At 40.6% G+C, this 20951-nt stretch overlaps 1 protein-coding gene across 1 annotated transcript in view; it reads left to right on the top strand.

Annotated features, from left to right (window-relative positions):
• Positions 1 to 20556, top strand: part of hdlbpa (high density lipoprotein binding protein a) — a 79597-nt gene extending 59041 nt beyond the window's left edge. Inside the window, exons 20-28 of the mRNA XM_060835009.1 lie at positions 540 to 678; positions 4817 to 4956; positions 5313 to 5417; positions 7396 to 7530; positions 8602 to 8745; positions 10842 to 11021; positions 12842 to 12958; positions 15147 to 15275; positions 17385 to 20556. Coding sequence (XP_060690992.1) covers positions 540 to 678; positions 4817 to 4956; positions 5313 to 5417; positions 7396 to 7530; positions 8602 to 8745; positions 10842 to 11021; positions 12842 to 12958; positions 15147 to 15275; positions 17385 to 17474 — 1179 coding nt within the window. The 3' untranslated portion in view covers positions 17475 to 20556. The remainder of the gene's footprint in view (positions 1 to 539; positions 679 to 4816; positions 4957 to 5312; positions 5418 to 7395; positions 7531 to 8601; positions 8746 to 10841; positions 11022 to 12841; positions 12959 to 15146; positions 15276 to 17384) is intronic.
• Positions 20557 to 20951: the final 395 nt, after the last annotated feature.

The raw sequence follows: 20951 nt of genomic DNA, 5'->3' as shown, positions 1-20951 counted from the left end.
TACCTCCTGAATATTAGTGCCTTTGCTGAGTTTTGCATTGACTCTACACCAACTTCAACTTCAACTGCAACTTAGTCATATCCTCAATCTTCGAAAATCCATTGCCCAATGTGAACTAAGTTCCTCTCCTTTGTGTCAGCTGCATCTTTCTGTTTTGAATTGTTCCAAGGTCTCCCACCTGTTTTTGTGTATGTATCCTCTGGTTCTCCTAGCACTTTTTAAAAAATCTTTGTCTCTGCTAGACTTCACCTTCCAACATTCTGTTTTATTCCTTTTAACTTGGAATGAGTGTTCATTTTCACCTGTCATCTAAAATAACTAGAACTGGGTGTGAGACAAGCAATAAATTCTAAAGGTTAACTTTGACCCTTTTTTTCTTGTTTTCAAAGATTTCTTTTTCTTTGACCCAGACTTTGTTCCTGCAACCCAGTCTCTATATTACCTTTTGCACTAAGCACCATATTGTTTTCCTTCTAAATCAGTTGAACATGCTGCAAGATGTTGTACTTGGACTAATTAGCACTTCTGCTTTGATACAGGAAGCTCAGGTGACCATAGAGTGTGTAATTCCGCAGAAGTTCCACAGGATGGTGATGGGTGCCAAAGGCTTGAATGTGCAACAGATCACCAAGGACCATAATGTACAGATCAAATTCCCTGAGCGTGAGGAGAATCAAGGTATTGTTTTACTCCTACTTCGTGCTTGATGACTGCATTTCACACTTTTAATAAACTTGTTTAGAACTAGCCAGTTACATACTGTTTTAAAGTACAGATACACACCATTTAGCCCATACTGATGATGCTGCACATGAGCTTCCTTCCACCTTATTTCATCCCTCCCCATCAACATATCTGTTCTGTTACCCTTATGCACTTTTGTATGATATGATCTACCTGTACTGCATACAAAACAACTTTTCACTGTACCTAGCTACATGTGACAAATCAAATTTTAAGAAATCCTTTTTTTTTTTCTCTCGCTTGGATTGTCCTCTTTTGCTAGTAATCCATCTTTTCACTGTACATCTATACACTCTCTACAAAGTGGCATTGAAAATTTTTAAAATTTGAAGAATTCAAGCATTGTGTAATGTCAAGTAAGTGCCCGTAATAAATTAAAAATTGATACTTACTCATTGTATGTTCCTGTGGCATCAGCATTCTGACAGTACTTTGCCTACTCCATAGCTTTGGCATGGCATAAAATTATTATTTCTTTAACTCCAGTCATTTTCCACTTTGAGCACCTGACTGAGATTTGGAAATTTTATACAAACTTGCTCCTCAACTGCAAGAGACATCCTGCATTATTCCAGTGGAAATTGGCATTTAATTATGAAGATCTAAACTACGTAAAAGAAATAATACAAATATTGTGCACTTAAGCCAGTTAACCTTTAAGTTTTTTTTTGTTTAAACAAGAAATAATCTCAGATGAGCCATTTTCTGTTCATAGCAGAACATGGAAGCTTAGATGTGGCTACCATTCTTCCTTGAGTACCATACCCAGCTCTCCTTTATTTGAAATTAGCCTATTTATTTGAGAGTGGGAAGAACATGCTATCAGAGTTTCTCTTCAGATAAAGTCCTAATTAGCAACTTGACTCCACTTTTAATAGTGTCTCCTCATCTCTGAGGTGTTAAATGGATATTTCTCATCATTTTTTCACTCGGGAAAAGGAGAATATTGTAGAGGAGAAGAATGAGATACGCGATATTAGATTAGAAAGGATTGAGGTTAGTAAGAAAGAGGGTTATCGATTCTAGAAGGAATAAATGTAGCCAAGTCCCCTGGGCTGGATAGGATTTATCCAAGGATTTTCTGGGAAGCTAGGGAGGAGATGTTGGAGCCATTGGCCTTTATGTTTGAGTCGCCATTGTCTACAGGTTTAATACCAGGCGGCTGGAGGATTGCAAATCTCATGCCCTGTTCAAGAAGGGCGATAGAGATGACTCAGATAATTAGTCCGGCGAGCCTTGCATCTGTTGTAGGAAAAGTTTTTTTTGGGAAGGATTATAGGAGAGAGGATTAATAGTAATTTTAGCAAACAACAATTTGATTGCAGAAAGTCAACGTGGTTTCATCAAGGGCAGGTCCTGTCTCAAACCTCATTGAGTTTTTTGAGAAGGCGACCAAGTATGTGGCTGAGGGTGGGGCAGTTGCCATAGTGTACATGGAATTCAGGAAAGCCTTTTGATAAGGTTCCACATGGTAGACTGTTGGAGAAATTGCAGAGGCATGGAATTAAGGGTAATTTAACAGTTTTGGATTAGAAACTGGCTTTCTGTAAGAAGGCACTGAGTGGTGGTTGATGGAAAATATTTCGCCTGGAATCCAGTTACTAGTGGTATGTCACAAGGATCTGTTTTGGGACCACTGCTGTTTTTTTTTTTCATTTTTATGAATGACTTGGATGCAGGCATAGATGGATGGATTAGTAAATTTGCAGATGACACTAAAGTTGGTGGAGTAGTGGACAGTTTGGAAGAATGTTACAGGTTGCAGGGGGACTTGGATAAACTGCAGAATTGGACTGAGGTGACAAATGGAGTTCAATGCAGCTAGATGTGAGGTGTTTCACTTTGGGAAGAATAACAGGAAGGCAGCGTACTGGGTCAGTGGCAAGATTCTTGGTGTGGATGTGCAGAGGGATCTGGTTGTTCATGTACATAGATCCCTGGAAGTTGCCACCCAGGTTGATAGTGCTGGCATACAGTTTTATTGGTCAAGGGATTGAGTTCCAGAGCCACAATGTCATGCTGAAACCATACAAAACGCTAGTGCATGCTCACTTGTGTACAGTTCTGACAGCCCCATTACAAGAAGGATGTGGAAGCATTGGAAACGGTGCAGAGGAGATTTACCAGGATGTTGCCTGTCTTGAGGAAAAGCTTAGACTTGGGTTTCTTCTCATTGCAGAGAAGGCTGAGAGGAGATTTGATAAAGACACCATCTAATCTGAGGATTAGATAGGGTGGACAGTGAGAGTCTTTATCATAGGACGATGACATCCGCTTGTATGAGGAGCCATTACTGTAAATTGAAGGGTGATAGATTTAAGACAGATGTCAGTGGCAGGTTCTTTACTCAGAGTGGTAAGGGTGTGGAATGCCCTGCCTGCCAATGTAGTTAACTCAGCCACATAAGAGAGATTTCAACAGTCCCTGGATAAACACATGGTGGGATAGTGTGGGGTGGGATCAGGTGGGGGGGCTTAGATTAGTTCACAGGTCAGCACAACCAATGGGCGTTGAAGGGCCCATTCTGTGCTGTATTGTTCTATCTCTAATGGTTTCCATTGAAACTGTCTCCCAAATATTTGTTCCCCAAGACTTCTAAAGCTCCTCTTACCTGCTTCCCTCCTTAGAATCTTAATTAATGAATGACCTATTTCCCCCGTTGCCTTTGTGCTCTCAGATGTTTATGTTGTCTCAATCTACTGATGCCCCCATTCTAAATTGCTCTTTCTCAAACTTCACCCTGCTCAATCTTTTGACCTCCCTGTGCCTAAATTCCAGCAGTATAACCCACTGAGTTCTGATCCTCCAACTGTGACTTCTTAGGTGTTCCCACATATCCCATGATTGGTGAAGGCACAGCTGCATTCTCCAAATACACTGCTCAATGTCCCACCCCCACCAAGCTCCCTCTTTCTCAATGACCTATTTAATACCGACCTCGACTGTATTAGTAATGTCCTGAACACCAAAGTAAGACAAAGGCAACCCAGCCCCGTCCGTCTACTCTCTCAAAAGCAATGAAGAGGATTGTTGTCATTGCTAAGTAAGCTTGATAGCAAAGACCTGCTCGCTGACACCCAGTCCATTAGGGCCACTCAGCTCGTGATGTTATCGTAATCTTTAAAGCAAACAAGAACAAAAAGCTGAAATGGTGAGGTGAGACTAACTGTCCTTGCTATCAGTGTGTGGAGTTAAAGAAACCAAATTAATTTGGAGTCCATGGGAATTGGGAAAGCTCTTTGGTTGAAATCATACCTACCAGAAAGGAAACTGGTGGTTGTTGGTGTAAGTCATTCATCTCCACTCCAGGGCATCATTACAGGAGCTCCCTAGGAGATTCCCAGACACAACTATTTCAACTCTTCTTCTGAAAGACTGAAGGTTAGAAACGGGGTGTGTTCACGGATAGCACAACTTTTTTGTTACTGTTTCCAACTTTGCAGGTAATGAAACAGTCTATATCTGAATGCAGCAAGACCAGGACAATATCCAGGTTTGGGCTGACATTCTTCGCACCATCCGTGGCAGAGCCTGCTTGATTGACAACACAACTAATCTGACACCACGACGAATCCTTCACCATAGACAATAGCAGCAGTGTACAACATCTGAAATGCATTGTATTTAAGATAGGGACAAATAGGATTCTTGTTTAGTCAGGGATTACAGTGTGAAGGTGGGAGAATGGCTTTGAGAAATACATCAACCATGATCGAATGGTCATACAGACTTGGTGAGCTAAATGGCGTAATTCTGCTAATTTATTTTGAGTACTTGCACCACTTCACAAACCAGTGACCACCATCCCAACAAGGGCAGAAGGTGCATGGGAACACCACAACCTGCAAGTTCCTCTCTCTAATCATAAGCCATCCTTACTTGGAAATTTTTGCTTGCTTTTCTTCAATTTCTATGTCAAAGTCCTGGCACTCCCTAACATACTTCTACAGGGTTACTGGGGCTCAGCCAGTGATTCACCCATCCTGTGAATGAATAAGACTGTTTGTTTGATTGCAAAATTTAGAGTCACTGTCACACACTGGAATAAAACACTTTGTCCTGTTTCTCTCAGCGGTCGAGCAGCAAGTCCATGAGAATGGAGAGACTGATGGAGAAGTTAAGGACGTTGACCTCGCTGTGCCCCGGAAGAATGACATCATTATTATTTCTGGACGAAAGGAACGTTGTGAAGCAGCCAGAGATGCTCTGCTGGTATGTTTTTAAACTGTGACTTCTGTTTCAATATGGGAAGATATGTGTAATAGAAACCTTTTTTATCTAACAAATAGATTTTAATTGCAGCCTCAGCGAGGGCTGTAATTATAAAACAATATGACCAACTCCAAAAGAGAATTATTTCTGGTTTTACATATTTTGTTTATCAGCTTGAGGTTGAGTCAGGTACAAGAATCAATCCAGAAATTGTGATTTCTAATTTATTAGCACTATATTTATTCAACAGTTTACAGGTACAGGAATGTTAAGATTCTTTCTTTGTCACCAACAATAAATTGTAGCTCAGTACTCGGTGAGACATAGGCTGTTTTTCATGGACCATTCTCTTGCAGGCATTGGTTCCCGTAACTATCGAAGTGGCAGTGCCCTTTGACTTGCATCGTTACATCATTGGCCAGAAGGGTAGTGGCATTCGTAAAATGATGGAGGAGTATGAGGTAAAACTTGCTAATGCTTAACTAGCAGACTGAAACTGGGACACGATGTTGCATCCCCCCTCTGTAACTTAAAAATTCATTATTGTTGACTTTATTGTAGGATCATTATTGTTGAACCTGGATAGTCCAGTTTTATAGATAAAGAAGCTGTTTGACCCCTCCAGTTCATGCCTGATCTAAAGAGAACTAGCTACCTGAATTCTTTGATTTATTCCATGGTCATACCTTTTTTTCTTTTCAAATTTCATTTTCATTTCTAATTATTTATCAGTCTCCTGTTCATAATGTTGGATTCTGCATCCATGTCAGGGCATTTTCATTGTATTTTAAAATCTAAGCTCTCCATTTCAGTCTTCTGATTTGAGTTTTTGTTGTCTCTGTTACTAATTCTCCAATGGCAGGAAATGTCTTTAAAATTGGCCAGTCTTTCTAATGCTTACTTCCTCCCTGCCCTCCACACACATCCCTGACCCATTGCTCCAGTGAACAGAGCATTAATCTCTAGTCATTCCTGGACAGACATTTTGAGGATCACCTGAATATTAATGTGGAACTAAAATCTTTATTTTTCCTTCGTTCCCCAACTTGTGGCCACAGAGACCATTTGTAAATACCTCTTTACTGCCCACGATTGCCAGTGTGTGAAATATAGAATGTACGTTTACATTTAGATGTTGTAGTAATTAAACTAACATTTTGGTCAAACAGCCAAAATCTTGGCCAACAGGGGACATAGTGAACTTACTATCGTGTCCCACTTGCTGAAACTTGGACAGGGGTGTCACATATATGGACCATTTGGGCTGATATTGTTACACCTCCAAGTTGTGATTGGAGTTTAATCTAATATCCATAATCCTGTCTCATTCAGAGTTGACAATGAGTGTGCCAGAAACTGACGCTCCTTTATTTTATTACCCTCCACACTACCGTCTAACTGCTGTAATGCTTATTTTTCCCCCAGCACCCATGTTGTGTGTGTGCAGGTGTGAGACACAATGAAAGACACAAGGTGTACAAATCTTTATTCAATTTCCACAACCAGGAAGAAATGAAGTGTCCAAGGGCAATGCTGTGTGATCAAACAGTGAAGTGAAGGGGAGGGCAGGGATTAAATCAAAATAGAATTGGGGAGGGGGGAAACACTTTTTTTTATTTGTAAGCCAGGGCTCCCTGATTGGGGCTGTTAATCTGGTCCAATTACAACTTTTGAGTGTCTAGTTGGCTGACCTTATGATCACCACACTCCTTTTTATTTTAAATTTTTTGCATGTTTCTCTTGAATTTTTATAATAGCACTTGCTGGTGTCCATGATAATTGTAAGCCAAGGAGTTGATTGGCAGTCCATATATTTCAGCATAGGATACTGAAACATGAGATGATTGGAGAGTCACAATTTGTCCTTTTTCATAAAGGACTGTGTAGAGACCAATGTGTCCCCCATTTGTAGAGAGCTGCTCTTAATGAGCAGTGAGTGAGTGCTCATGGCCTAAGGTGGTATCCTGGAGTTTTGCTGCTTAAATTATTTTCCTGAGCTTTGTTTTGCTTTTCTGTTTTCTTTAATTACAAGATGTGTGAATAGTATATATGATTATCTGAGCAATAGTACAGGTTAGGCTTGAGTTAGATTTTGGCCTTTGCTCACCCTATTTTTTGCATTTTGAATATTCATGTAATAGAGCCATTAAAGTATGAAATAACTAAGAAAGTAGGGAACTTCTTATTGAAAGCTCTTTATATCCTGTAATTTGAATATACTCCTTGTTTCAGAATACTACTTTAAGCTGTTTTCAGACTGTATTAAGTTCCTGTAGGTGCAAGTGTCTGCATGCTTTGTTTAAAAACCTGCTGCATTAACTTTGTTTCCCCTTATCACGGATTGAATTAAGTGAGAAATGATATGGAATCTCCAACTTATCAGTGTAGCTCTCTATGTTCAGTGTTGCTAACTGTTAGTTTTTTAAAAAAAAAATGTAGGTGAACATTGCTGTGCCCCCTCCTGAGGAGCAATCGGACATAATTAAAATCACTGGGCTGGCTTCTCACTTGGACAGAGCTCGGCAAGGACTGAATGAGCGGGTCAAAGAACTTCAGATGGAACAGGAGGACCGAGTAAGCACGCTCACCTAATACAGAATGATTCATGATATCTGAACTCGAGTGTAGCATAGACACCACCTCTATTGTTCGAGCTTGACTAATTTTGCTCCATGTGTAATCCAGAAACATTAAAATAAAGGAGTAGGTCATTCAGGTTTTTTTTTTAAAACCTGCTCCACCATTCAATATGATCATGGCTGATCATTTAATTTGGTACTTTGTTTCCACTTCCTCCCCAATTGCACTGATCCGTTTAGTCCGAAGAGCTATTTCTACATCTTTCTTGAAAGTTTTCCTCGTTTTGGCATTCGTTTCTGGCAAACAATTCTGCAGGCTTACCACTGTCTGGGATGAAATTTCTCCTCCTCTGTCTTAAATGATCTTTCTCTCTCTCAGAATCTGACCCCTTGATCTGGATGACCATCTTTCCTGCATCTACACTGTAAACCTGTTACAATGTTTTGTAGATTCCGGAGAATCACATTCTCAATCTCTTCCCTCTGCTTTCCCCCCCACCACCACCAGTTCTTTACAAGCATGAATCAAGTCTTCCAGCCTCATAACATAGGTAGAGACATCTGCATTTGGTGGTGGGTAAAGGTATAATCATTAAATAGTTGGTATAATTCTTTTTGTCGTTCCATTTTTCTATTGCTGTCCTCTTCTGCCATTTTGTTCTTGCCCCTTCTATCTGATTCAGGAGTAATATCAGAAAGCACTTGGTCACACACAGGGTCATGACCTTTTATCTTACATTCTCTCTTGCTCCATTTCTATTGTCATTGCTGTACGTGGAGTGAAGTTGAATATTTAGAGTTTAATTGTGGTGTTATTCATGATTTACTGAATCAGGTGTATTTGGAAACATAAACACTGGACTGAATGACGGTTTGATACCTTTTTGCATTGCTAGTCATCAACTCAGACTAGAAAAGAGCCAGCTCAAAACTGATTTTGGGTTCATTTTAAGTTTATTGGAATGCATTTCCAGTAATTGTCACGCTTGACAGAACTTTTTTTAAGATTGTGAACACTACAAACAGTTGTCGAATAATGACTTATTCACACCTCCCACCTCCTCAGGCTCTGAGAAGCTTCAAGTTGACAATCTCTGTGGATCCACGTTATCACCCAAAAATCATTGGCAGAAAAGGTGCAGTTATTACTCAGATTCGCATGGATCATGATGTCAATGTGCAATTTCCTGACAAGAATGATGAAAATCAGGTATGGACCCCTTTTCTCTCAGACCCTGACACAATTTGGATGTGGTGCTATGCCTCTGGCGCTCTCAGGCAGATAATTAAGTAATGGCAGATGGTTCTTAGACCACAAGGATGCTATCTCTGGCCTCCTGGTGAGTTTCCAGTCAGGTATCTGATTACTTTAATTACATGGGCTATGTTGTATTTCATATTGCTTTTCAAAAGCAAAATCGCAAATATCCCTGGGCAGTCAAATAGATTTGTCTGTTTAGTATGGAAGAGATCCAGCTTTGAACAGTAAGTGATGCTTGCTAGGCACCATCCTCAATCGTGCAGGGTGATAAACTGCTAAACCTGCAAAATGGAATTTCGCCATCTCCTGAATAAGAACAGCTACGAAAAGATGGTGACCTGAAGGGTTGAGTATTTATACATGTGAAGGTAAGCTTGACAAGTGTGTAGGAAGAGAATAGAGAGAAATGTAAGTTGAGAGGAGAAATGCTCCAAACGTGTACTGGCAAAGATTGGTTAACACATGGAAGAGCTAATGGAGGCAGATTCTTCTGTCATTCAATGCAATCATGGCAGCTCCTCCTTTTCAAGCAATCCATGCCTCTTCTTGCCCTCCATGTAAATGTTCTCAAAGGTTTTCCCACTGTGTGACCCTTCGCTGAGAATGTGTAGTGGGGTGTGGCCCATATGATGAGCAGGGTGCAGGCACAGAAGGCCTGAGACCAGGAACTACATGTTTCCTCTGAACCCATGACCCCAAAATTCTGGGACCCAATTCCCATCCTTTAGGGAAGACTGGACTTTGTATCAAGAAGTACCAATCTGAGAATGCTCCTCATCTGAGCATTCTCAATCTTTTTGGGGTAGATGGTTCCAAAGATTCAAAGCCCTTTTTCAGAAGAAATTTCTCCTAATCTCAGACTTGAATGGCTAGCTCCTTTTTATTCCCGAGATTGTGACACCCTAGTTCTGTGTGCTCCAGCCAGGAGCAACATCCCAGTTGGGCCAAATGACCTATATCTGTACTGTTAATTCATTGTAATGTTAACATAATGTTAGTAGGGGCATGGCACTAACTCTTAACATTGGCAGGGTCAGGGGGACAAGTGTCAAGAGGAAGAAAAACTGCAGATGCTGGAATTCAGAAACAGAAACAAAAACAGAAATTGCTGTTTTATGATCTAAATTATGACTAACCTCATCGCATAATTTTTAAAAATGTTCTCTAAACAAACACATTAATCTGTTGGAATTGCTAGCAAAATGTAAGCACATCTCATTGGAGTATGAACATACATACTTTTTAAGATGCACTATAGTTTTAACCCCGACTTCAGAGATTCTTATCTCAAAAATAGTGACACTTAAACTCAACAAGCTTTCCAGCATGTGTGGAGTGAAATCAGAATATCACGTTTTGGGTCCAGTGACCCATCAGAACCAATGGTAGCTAGGAGAAGGTTGGGGGTTTGTGCAAGGTGAGGTTGGTGGAGGAGGGAGGAGTAAATGAAAGGCAGAAGAACAGTTGGACAGATGAGTAGGTAAAGGTCAGTTTGGGAGAATGAATAGCTGGTAATGGGAACTATTTGTAGCTGACAATGGATTGTGTGGTAGCAGCCCATGTGACCAGGCCTGGTATAGGGACTGGAAGAATATGGGAGAAGGTGCTTGAGCCCTAAAGTCGTTGGACTCCATATTGAGTCCAGGTGGTTGCAGAGATCCCAAGTGGCAAATGAGGTTTTGCTCTGCCACCTTGCACTGAACTTTGCTGGAGCACTGCAGCAAGTTCTAGACAGATGTTGGCGTGGCAACACTGTGAAGTGGCAGACAACTGCGAACTCCCTCATTTTTGCAGAGGGTTCAATAAAGTGGCCACTCGGTCTGTACCTAGTTTCCCCAACATCACGGAGTTGACAACGTTCCTCAATGTTGTCAAATGGGTGGGCACTGTGGCCCACTGTCTGGAGTGAGGGCACCTTGTTACAGTCATGTCAGTGTTGCTGGATGAAGAGAAAAGTGATGATATCTGTCAATAGAACAGATTTGTTACAGTGTGTGAGGATGTTTGATCTATCACTTATGACCACTTCCTGCTTATGTTTTTAGGATCAAATAACTATCACTGGGTATGAGAAAAATACAGAATCTGCCAAGGAAGCCATCATGAAAATAGTGTCTGAGCTGGAGGAAATGATATCTGAAGACATTACTCTTAACCACAAAGTCCACGCCCGTATTATTGGTGCTCGTGGAAAAGCCATTCGAAAGATTATGGAGGACTTCAAGGTGAGCTGCTTGTATTCTATGATTCAACAGGAGACCAAAATCAACTGGTAAACTATGAATAAAATCAGAAAAGATGTGGTGTGCATTTTTATGCTTCCAACTCTGGGCAAATTCACCAACTGTCAGGAAAACTGGAACAGAAAACAAATGCGATATCTCTGAGCAATGCCCTTGATGCGTTGGTGCGGTTAATCATCCTTAAATGCTCCTTAATCATCCTTAAATACGTTAACCAGAGCTTGTAAGTAAATTCAATCCTAATTTTCCAATCCTGGTCAGGTCAAATAAATTGACCATTACTCAACTTGGAACAGTTAAGCAATGACGAGATTTCAGTGAGGTTAATCCTGAAAGCAAACTGTGGCTCTTCCTTTTTGAGCAAGGATTGCCAGAGAAGTATATTCTCCCGTGCCATGGAATGGCATAACCTGTAAGAACAGATATTAATATGAAATCTGGAGACAAGTGTAGGGTGTCATTCAGGAATGAAGAGTTTTGGCAGTATGAGGAAGAATGGGAGCGAGATATGATGGCATAGACCCATACTGCTGAAGCAATTTCTCTGAAGAGCCTGAACTCAAAACTTTGATCCCTCCTTGTAAAAGCCTATCTTTCACCTTCTATCACATCAGCTTCCACATTCAACAGATTCCACAATTAACCTCCTCTGGTGTGGTGCCACTGTCACTCGGCTTCCCTTCCTGTCCACTTTCCATGTTCTGAAGGGACTGTACCATCCACACCACTGTCTGTTGCCTCAGCCACGTGAACCCCAACCCAAACCTTTTCGCCACAAACTCGTGAAAAACTATTCCTGTGCCTATTTCCTAATTTCTTTTTCCAAGCACCCCAACACACCTTCCATGTGAATCAGCCAGTCATTTCTTTTAGTTTAGAATATTGTATCTGCTGCTCACAGTGGAGTCAGCTTCACATTGAAGAGACCAAACACAGATTGGAGGGTGACCCCTTTGCAGAACACTTCTATCCGGGAAGAGAAAGTGAGGACTGCAAATGCTGGAGATCTGAAGAGTGTGGTGTTAGAAAAGCACAGCAGGTCAGGTAGCATCCGAGGAGCAGGACAATCAATGAAAATAAAATTGTTCTGATGAAGGGCTTATGCCCAAAACATCAATGCTGCTCTGATGCTACTTGATCTGCTGTGCTTTGCCAGCACCACACCCCCTGCTCTAATATCTTTCAGTCCGCAAGTATTAGCCATGCTGGGGTGCACTAATTCTTCACCTTACTCTGCCTCCTATCCTACTCGCATGAAGCTTAACATGAACATAAGGGACATCACCTATTTCACATCTGAAGTCAATAAGGAAGGCTGTAACATTCGTTTAATTTCAGATAATTACCTCTGCCCTTTATTTAAATAGGTGAAGATTCTGCTTTACAAATGTATACCTTCTCTCGACCATCCTTTTTATTACTTGTCCCATTATCAGCCCTTTCATCATGCATCACTATTTCTATCGTCACTCGATCTCTTTTTTTCTCTATCCTGTCCCAGATCGTCCCTTTTTTTTTTGATTCGTTCTTCCTCTACCATTTCTTGACTACTTACTTTGTGTTACAGCCCTGATGTGTCCAGCTCTGTCAAAAGACAGTTGACGTGAAATATTAATGCTGTTGGAATCTGAGAGAGAAAAAGACCTTCTGAATATTTCCAGCAATTTTGTTTTATCTTGAATGATTATTGTTTCTTTGGATTTTTTTTTAACTTAAATACCAGTGAGGTGTATCACAACTTATCTGATGTCTTCACAGACGCCACTTAAATACAGGTAATTCACCTTTTCTGTTGTGTGCAGGTTGACATTCGTTTTCCTCCATCTGGGGCAGAAGATCTTGACTGTGTCACTGTGACTGGTCTGCCTGACAATGTGGATGAGGCTATTGATCATCTCCTGAACTTGGAAGAGGAATACGTAAGTATCAATTTAAGTGTTGCTGCTCAGCCAATATGTAACAGTGCACCCCAGTTTAGCAGCAGACCTTCTAGTGACTTTATGGTACTGACACCACGTTTCATTTGAGGGAATTCTCCACACCTCCAGTGCTTTCCTGATGGTAGTGCCTTGTTGATGGAAGTACTTTCAACTGTCAAATTCCTGAGCTTCAGCATTTCTTCCTAAACCCTCCCTTCTCTTTCTTCTCTCAAGATGTTCTTTAAAATCTGCTTCTTTGATAATGCTTTTGGTAATTTTTATCTCCTTTTATATGACTTGGTGTCAAATTTTGACTGCTAAAATTCCTGTGAAATATCTTTAAAATATTTTATTGCATTAAAGGCATTATATAAATGCAAACTTTTTATTGTTAGACGTGCAGATTGGAACTGCATGATTCTATTGAGCTTGACCCCCAGTTCTGCAGGCAGTGTGCTATACATTTTCACGACTGGCTGCATGGAGTCTGCACATTCTCCCTGTGTCTGTGTGGGTTTCCTCTGGGTGCTCAGGTTTTCTCCCACAGTCCAAAGATGTGCAGGTCAGGTGAATTGGCCATGCTAAATTGCCCATAGTGATAGGTGCATTAGTAGGGAGTAGGGGAATGAGTCTGGGCAGGTTACTCTCGGAGGGTCGGTGTGGACTTGTTGGGCTGAAAGGCCAACTGTAGGGAATCTAATTAATCTAATCAAATCTGATTAACCTGTTCTCTCTCGAACTCACTTTTTTTGGTCTACGCTATCCTCTTTACAGTTTACAATGCTTTCAAGTTTAGTATCACCCACAAACTTTGAAATCATCCCCTGAGTACTAAGATTCAGTTCCTTAATCTTTCTCCGAAGGTGAGAGTTCAGATACTACCCCTGGGCACTACACTGCAAACCTTCATCCAGCTTGGAAAATAATTATTAAGCATTACTCTGTTTTGAATCCATTAATTAATTTTGTACCAGTGTTGTTATTATCCCTTCTATTCCATGAGTGTAACTCTTCTTACAAGTCTATTATGTGGCACTGTATTGCATGCCTTCTGGCAGTCCATGTACACCACATCAATAAAGATTTTCTCATTGAACAGCCGACAAAAAAGTCAAAGAAAAATTAGACAGTAACTTAAACTTTATTTTCACCCCCTCAAAATCTATGCAGGTTCTTGCTAATTTTTTCCAGGTGACTATCCTGAGTAATTTGTTTCTTGAAGCTTCGGCATCATGAAAGTTAAACTGACGGGACTGTATTTGCTGGGCTTTTCCTTGCATCCTTGTTTGAACAGGGGTGATGTTTGCAATTTTCCTGTTTTTAATTTTCTGACACCTAGAGTCTAGAAAAGACTGTGTGGTCATGGCCTGCACCCTTCACTGGATATGTCTCGTCCAGTTCTGGTGTCTTGTCAATCTCTTGAGTACCAGTAGTCTATCAAACACTTATTCCTTGTCAGTTTTGAGCTCCTTCTAATGACCAGTTTCCTCATGGCTCCATGGTAAAGACAAATATGAAGAATTTGTTTTTAATACTTCAGCCATGCCCTAATCACCCCCAATTCTCCTCATACTCTTGCTATTTATGTGACCTATGGAAGACTTGAGGATTCCTGTTCCTATCCAAAGAAGCAATATTCCTCTTTGCTTCTCTAATATTTTTTGTCACTTTCCCCTTTTGAGCCACCCCATTCCTGTAAGCCTGCGTTTCCTATGGTTGACCAACCTAGTTTGCACATCCCTGAACACTATGGGCAGTTATTAGCATGGTCAGTCCACCTAACCTGCTCATCTTTGTACTGTGGGAGGAAACCCACGCAAACACTGGTAGAATATGCAAACTCCACACTTGAGGCTGGAGCGAACCCATGCCCCTGGCTGTGAGGCACTAGTGTTAACCACCTGAGTTGCTATGCCACCCTGTGCATCCTTATAGATGCCAAGGTGGATAGGAGTAATTTCTTGAGGGTCATTAGTCTTTCGAAAATTTTCCACAGAACAACGGGGTCAGCTAGTTGAATATATTCCGGGCTGATTTTAGGTAGATTCTGGATTTGACAAGGAAGTTGTAGAGTTGAGGCCACAATCAAGCAAATGGTGATCTTTTTGAATATTAAAGCAGGCTTGATGGGCTGAATAACATAGTCCACCTCCTATTTCTTGATCCATCTCTCTCCTATCTTTTTTAGATGTCAGATGTTGTGGAAAATGAGGCTATGCAGGCATATATGAAACCAACATCACGTGTGGATGAACCAAAAACCACCTCCAAGGGCTTTGTGGTGAGAGATGCACCATGGACCAGTAGCACAGAAAAGGTAAGGAGCCTTCATGCTTCACTGTCTTGTTTTATCTAGGAGGACTGGACTACTTTCAGCTTACGTGACAGCTTGTGTATAGTTACTGGTATACTGGAACAGAAGCTTTCAGGTGTGTGTATATATTAAACCTTGATCCCAAGGCAGCTCTAGCTCCTAGACCGAGGGCAAGGTGCAGTCCACCTCCAACAACCAAACCATCTGGGTGGGGGTTGGCGGGATGTGCTGAAACACAAACATTTTATATATTAAAATTGAGAGTTTAAGATTGAAAGTGGAAATACATTTTGGAACAGAAAGATTATTAGATCGTTCTTCAGCCTAGTTCCTGCCAATAGTGATATTTTGCATTATTTCACTTTGTGAACTTAAAGAAACAATCTGATTTGATCATGGTTTCCACCTGGCTCTTTTTCCAAGTGTCTGGTATCTTAACATGTTAACCACCTGTAGTGTGATGTACTCAATGTTTGGTAAACTCATAATCACTGGAGGCAAATGTTGTGATCAGACTATATGCCTGGGTGACTCTTATCAAGAGTAAACTGGTTTCTTTGGTTAAAAATCACACAACACCAGGTTATAGTCCAACAGGTTTAATTTAGAAGCACACTAGCTTTCAGAGTGACGCTGCTTCATCAGGTGATTGTCAATCACCTGATGAAGGAGCGTCACTCCGAAAGCTAGTGTGCTTCCAATTAAACCTGTTGGACTATAACCTGGTGTTGTGATTTTTTTATTAAACTTTTGTACACCCCAGTCCAACACTGGCATCTCCAAATCAAGGTTTCTTTGGATATGTGTGTTCTGCACTGTGCAGTTCCCACTCAGTTTGGCAGGCTAGTTTTGTTTTAATGTTCTTAGCTTCCATCTTGAACTAGGCCAGGTTTGAAACTAGCTGGATTTTCAGCTATAGAGTAGAGAAGTTTGAAGATTTAAGAGATGATCTGCCCAATCCAAGAAATCATCTCCAATTTGGGTATGAATCAATGTTGGTTTTTTAAAAAACAGTGAGATAAAAGTATACAAGAGAATCCCCAACTTGTGAGTAACTTAGAAATGCTTGTACTTACACTCATATAAGGGATCATATTTGTAATTTTAAAGACCCAACATATGAACACCTGTACTTGTGAACAGCTGCTTTCCAGCATGTTCTGACTTGTAAATCAACTTGTGAATGAGACTCCAGAATAGAACTCCTTCTCAATCTGGGGGCTATATCATATTATGTTGAGGTTATAGAACGTGACTGAATGGATGAGCGTCCATCCTGTGTGAAAGTGTCCTTCTTCCCTAGAAGGAGAGTCAATTTGAAAGTGACCTAAATACGTTACTTACAAGCAAGCACATTATTATAATTGTGTCTGGGGAAAACCCCTTGTTTAATGAATGAAATATTTATACTGTTGGGTTTCTGACAGGCAGAATAAACATATTAAAGCAACTGCTTTAGAATTGACTTCACAACAAAAAATTTAAGTTTTTTTAATTCTGAAGAATCCAGAGTTCAGATCGGAAGGTAAAATAGTTTCTCTGTTTCAATTTTAAATGGATGAAGTTCGGTTCAGGGGGAGTCAGCAGAAATGGCTTCTAATCTGCGGAGCTTTCAACCTAGGAGATCATGCAGATAAGTTCTTCTGAGTTTTTAGAACCGAGTTTTAAGCTATCAGAATTGAGGTTCATGCCTGCAGCCTTGATAGCAGGATTTTTTTTTTTAGAAAAATGTAGCTGTAGTAGTCCCAAGATTAAGACTGGATAAGATATGGAATAGGTTGTAGTCTTGTTTGGATGTTGTATTAGCATCTTTCTAACTCTTCCAATTAGTTTTGTTTTTCCATTTGCGTAATGAACATGTGCTCTGTTAAGGGACATCTTCAGACTTGTGAATATCTGTGTGAGTAAACAACTGCAAAAGAAAAATTAAAATGAGATTTATCATGCCAGGTTTTGTACTGGGATTGGATTTGTCCAATATTATCATAGGCTGGGGTCATAAACATGTGTTTATAGTTTTACATTCATTTGGTGATTTAACTTGCTTTGGGGAAAATTCTGTTTAACTTATTTTTGAATTGCTAAGTAACTTGAATTCTTTATCTCCTCCAGGCTCCAGACATGAGTAGCTCTGAAGACTTCCCAAGTTTTGGTGCTCCAGTTGCTCCAAAGACTTCACCGTGGGGACCGAAAAGATTCTGAGCAGGAAGAAGCTCTATTTTCCAAACCCCCCAGCCCCCCCCCCCCCCCCCCCCCATCCTCCCCATCCCCTCGTATTGCTGGGTTGCCACAATGTGCTTCCTATTTGATTCCAGTTCAGCAGCCTAGCAAGTAATTAGTGTAGCAAAAATTACTTCCTGTGTCAGTCGTTTCCAAAAACACAATAGCCGTGATTTAAAGGCCATACCCGTGAGCCTAGTCTATAGCCACGCAGTTGCGTGCTTCTAAACCCCACGGCATTCCACATACCCTGATAAACACAACTGTTTGAAAACAGTGTGCCACTGATTCGATGCAAGGGCCCAAATTGCAGTGTTTATCCAGATTACCCACACAACTTGGTCCACTGCTTATTTCAGTCAAGTCAACATCTACAGGAATTTGAAGCAAAGACTGGGTGGGGTTGTGGTCTCCTGATTTCTTTTTAAATCCCTGGAGTCCGCATCCTTTTGCCTACCTTTGCAGTTTTCCTGGTTAAAAGTGCAATTGCTTTAACCCTTCAACTGCCACTTGCCATAGAGCTCTGAAGCCCATTTTAACACCTGCATTTCAAATTTGACTGTGAATCCAGTCCTTAAATCACAGCTCAGCTGACCTCATTTTAAATTAACCTCATTTTGAATCAGGTGTTCCTCCCTAGCAGGTAGACCCTATGCTATGCCACTGTTCCAGGTCACTCGATGTGCACAGCCTTGGTTGTTTTCCCCCTATCCTAATGGTTGGGGCATTGTGCATATGATGATATTGCTTTTGCAAAAATGAGGCTGTGAGCAAACCCCTGAACACAGCATGTAAATGGAACTCTACTTGCCATAACAGGGCCAACAGCAAATGAGCACTGAGGGGATTTGGGGAAAAAATGCAAAAAACAAGCCAAATGGATTCTCTTAAACTGTCCCACAGCCAAAGACTCATTGCTTTGTGTAAAGTTTCTTTGTGCAAACACAGCACAAAGCCAAGGCAATGACTGATGAACAATGAAGGGTGAAACCTCAAACTTTCAGCCTGCTCCTGCTGCAGAGATCCCTGAAGTGGTATTTCTTTGCCCAATTGCTCTTTCATAATGCAGATTTTATTTGAACAAGAAATTCTCATTCCATTTGAGAACATCTGAGACACATTAAAATGGCAGTTGTTTACCCTGGGCTTATTTGGTGTTTCTGTATACAGAAAAGGCACTAAATTAAGTTTTGTGCATGCTATGTATCTGTTATACATAGAGATGCATGGTATTGACTTTGGTCATGTCAGTGTGTCAATTCCAAAGAGCTCGAAAGAAGCTAATTTACAGAATGCACATTAATGTCAGTGTATAGAGTATACCACCTACTTGTAATTTGATATAGACAGTATCTTGAAAGAGAATCTTCCTCTTCCAAAGTGGAATTTATTTTCTCATGCAAATGAGGACTGCCCATGTTGAACAGTAAGGAGGGGGGTGGTAAAGGAAAGAGCTGTGCAGTTCCCCACCAACACTACACATTCTGGGTCAATAACCTCAGGCTGGTAAATCTTAATAGCCAGATTTTGGTTCCTAGTAAATCATGCACTTGGGTTAATCCACACATTAGCCTTCTTAAAACAGCACAGAATACCCAAAGGTTGAGGGTGTGTGGCTAGGAAGGAGAGAGCAGACTGCATAACCTGTGAATAGGAAGTGCAACTTCTCTTTTTTTTGGTAGCTTGTCTTGCCCACCATTACTAATGCCACTCCCTGTGACTGGGTCTTTACTACCTTTTATTGTTGAGGTGTGGAGTACTGATGGGCAGGGCCTGTTGACCTTTTGGGTTAGCTTGTTTAAGAAACTGAACTTTGAGATCTACAAGGAGAAAGAAAACTTGACAAAAACACTAATCTATTGAAAATGCAATCATCTGTTTTGATTTTTTTTTCACCCAATTTTCCCTGTAGACTCACTTGACTGTGAGAAAGACTCTTGTCATGATCCACAGTCCAGTGAGTTGAATCTGTTTTATTTTTATTGAGTCTAAGTCTCTGTTTCTGGGACTTGATCGATAGGAAACCCAGTTGCTTTGCTATGAATCTGTTTTTGATTCATAATTTTGGCTTCCTTTCATAATCTGGTCCCAGTTTTGTTTTTTAAATCTTGCTGAATACTGGATGGATTTATAATCCGTTAAGCATCGTCCAATTTATTGAGCATTTCTGTCACGTGCAAAGCAGTAGAGAGCCCCCACCCACCCCCTTACAGCACCCCTGCCAAAGGAGAATTGGCTTGATCTAGTGGATGCCAATATCTGGCTATTCCTACAATTAAGAAATGTAGTGATAATTAAGTCACTTCTGAATTATTAACTGATTAGATTAGTGACTCTTTCAGAAGCTGGTTATCTCTTCAGTGTGATAGTCTCTTGCTGGCACTTTAAAGCAGAGATGGGGCTACCCTTGTGTACTTACATCTGCTCATATGTGAGTTTGCACCTTGCAGATTTAAATGTAATTTGTAGATCTCAGTTTGATGATGCTTTGATTTAACTGGGATAAAAAAATTTTGGTTTTTCTTTTGAAACAACTTGCTAATCTTCTCAGGGCGTCAGTGTGCAATTCCCCTCTCTGCAGGCTGTGAGAATGCTAGCTGAAAGCTGACTTGCCCCTAATGTAAGGAGTAAAGTAGCAATAATGTCCCAAGACCACCAGGTGCAAATTTGGTACTAAGTTCTTTAGCAGAACACCACTCAGCCAGTGTTGGCAGCCTGCTGGCACACTTTAGGTTCAGCTTACTTTCAAAGTGGATGTCCATGCATTAGGTACCGTGGCCTGTTTTGTCCTTTTTTGTTCAAACCATCAATGTTCCAATGCCATTTCCTTGTCTGCTATTGATCCTGCCCTGTTGATACAGTAATGAAGGATTTGAGAAATGGGCCTGTTTTCACTGCTCACATCTGTTCAAGTCTTCCATGTTGATGCAATACGAAGAACAAGCAGTTTCCATGTAAGACCCATTGGCCTTAACTCTGAATGGAGATATGCAAATGTATAGGAGATATGGATGACACTGGAATTTTTTAAATCCAAAATTAAAAAAAAAACGAATAACCAGTCTTTCTGCACTGTTTGCTTGTGTTTTTTGTACAACCTATCTGCTACAATCTGTGAAGTTTATCATTCATTCAATTTGTTGGTTTGGTCTTGGCAGTTCCTGTGGAAAGACTGAAGGACGTCCACTAACGTAAATTTTGTTGTGGCAACTAAACAGCAGATGGCTGCATGGTTTTTGATGTGTTTCGTTTTCAAGTTCCCAAGTTGAATTGAGTTATGAAATCAAAAATTAGACTAAACTTTTGTTTAAAAGTTTAAACATAGTTTTCCTTACTTTTTATACTGTGCCTCTGTTCATAAAGCCTGTCGTCCATCACTTTTCTCAACATGCCCTGCAGCATTCAACAGTCCATGCACATTAACTCAATGAGCGCTTCTGTTCCTGCACAACATTAGAA

The sequence above is a fragment of the Hemiscyllium ocellatum genome, chromosome 13 (assembly GCF_020745735.1).
Source record: "Hemiscyllium ocellatum isolate sHemOce1 chromosome 13, sHemOce1.pat.X.cur, whole genome shotgun sequence".
NCBI lineage: Eukaryota > Metazoa > Chordata > Chondrichthyes > Orectolobiformes > Hemiscylliidae > Hemiscyllium > Hemiscyllium ocellatum.
The sequence above is the reverse complement of the archived record's forward strand: the minus strand, read 5'-3'. Positions and strand labels throughout refer to the sequence as shown.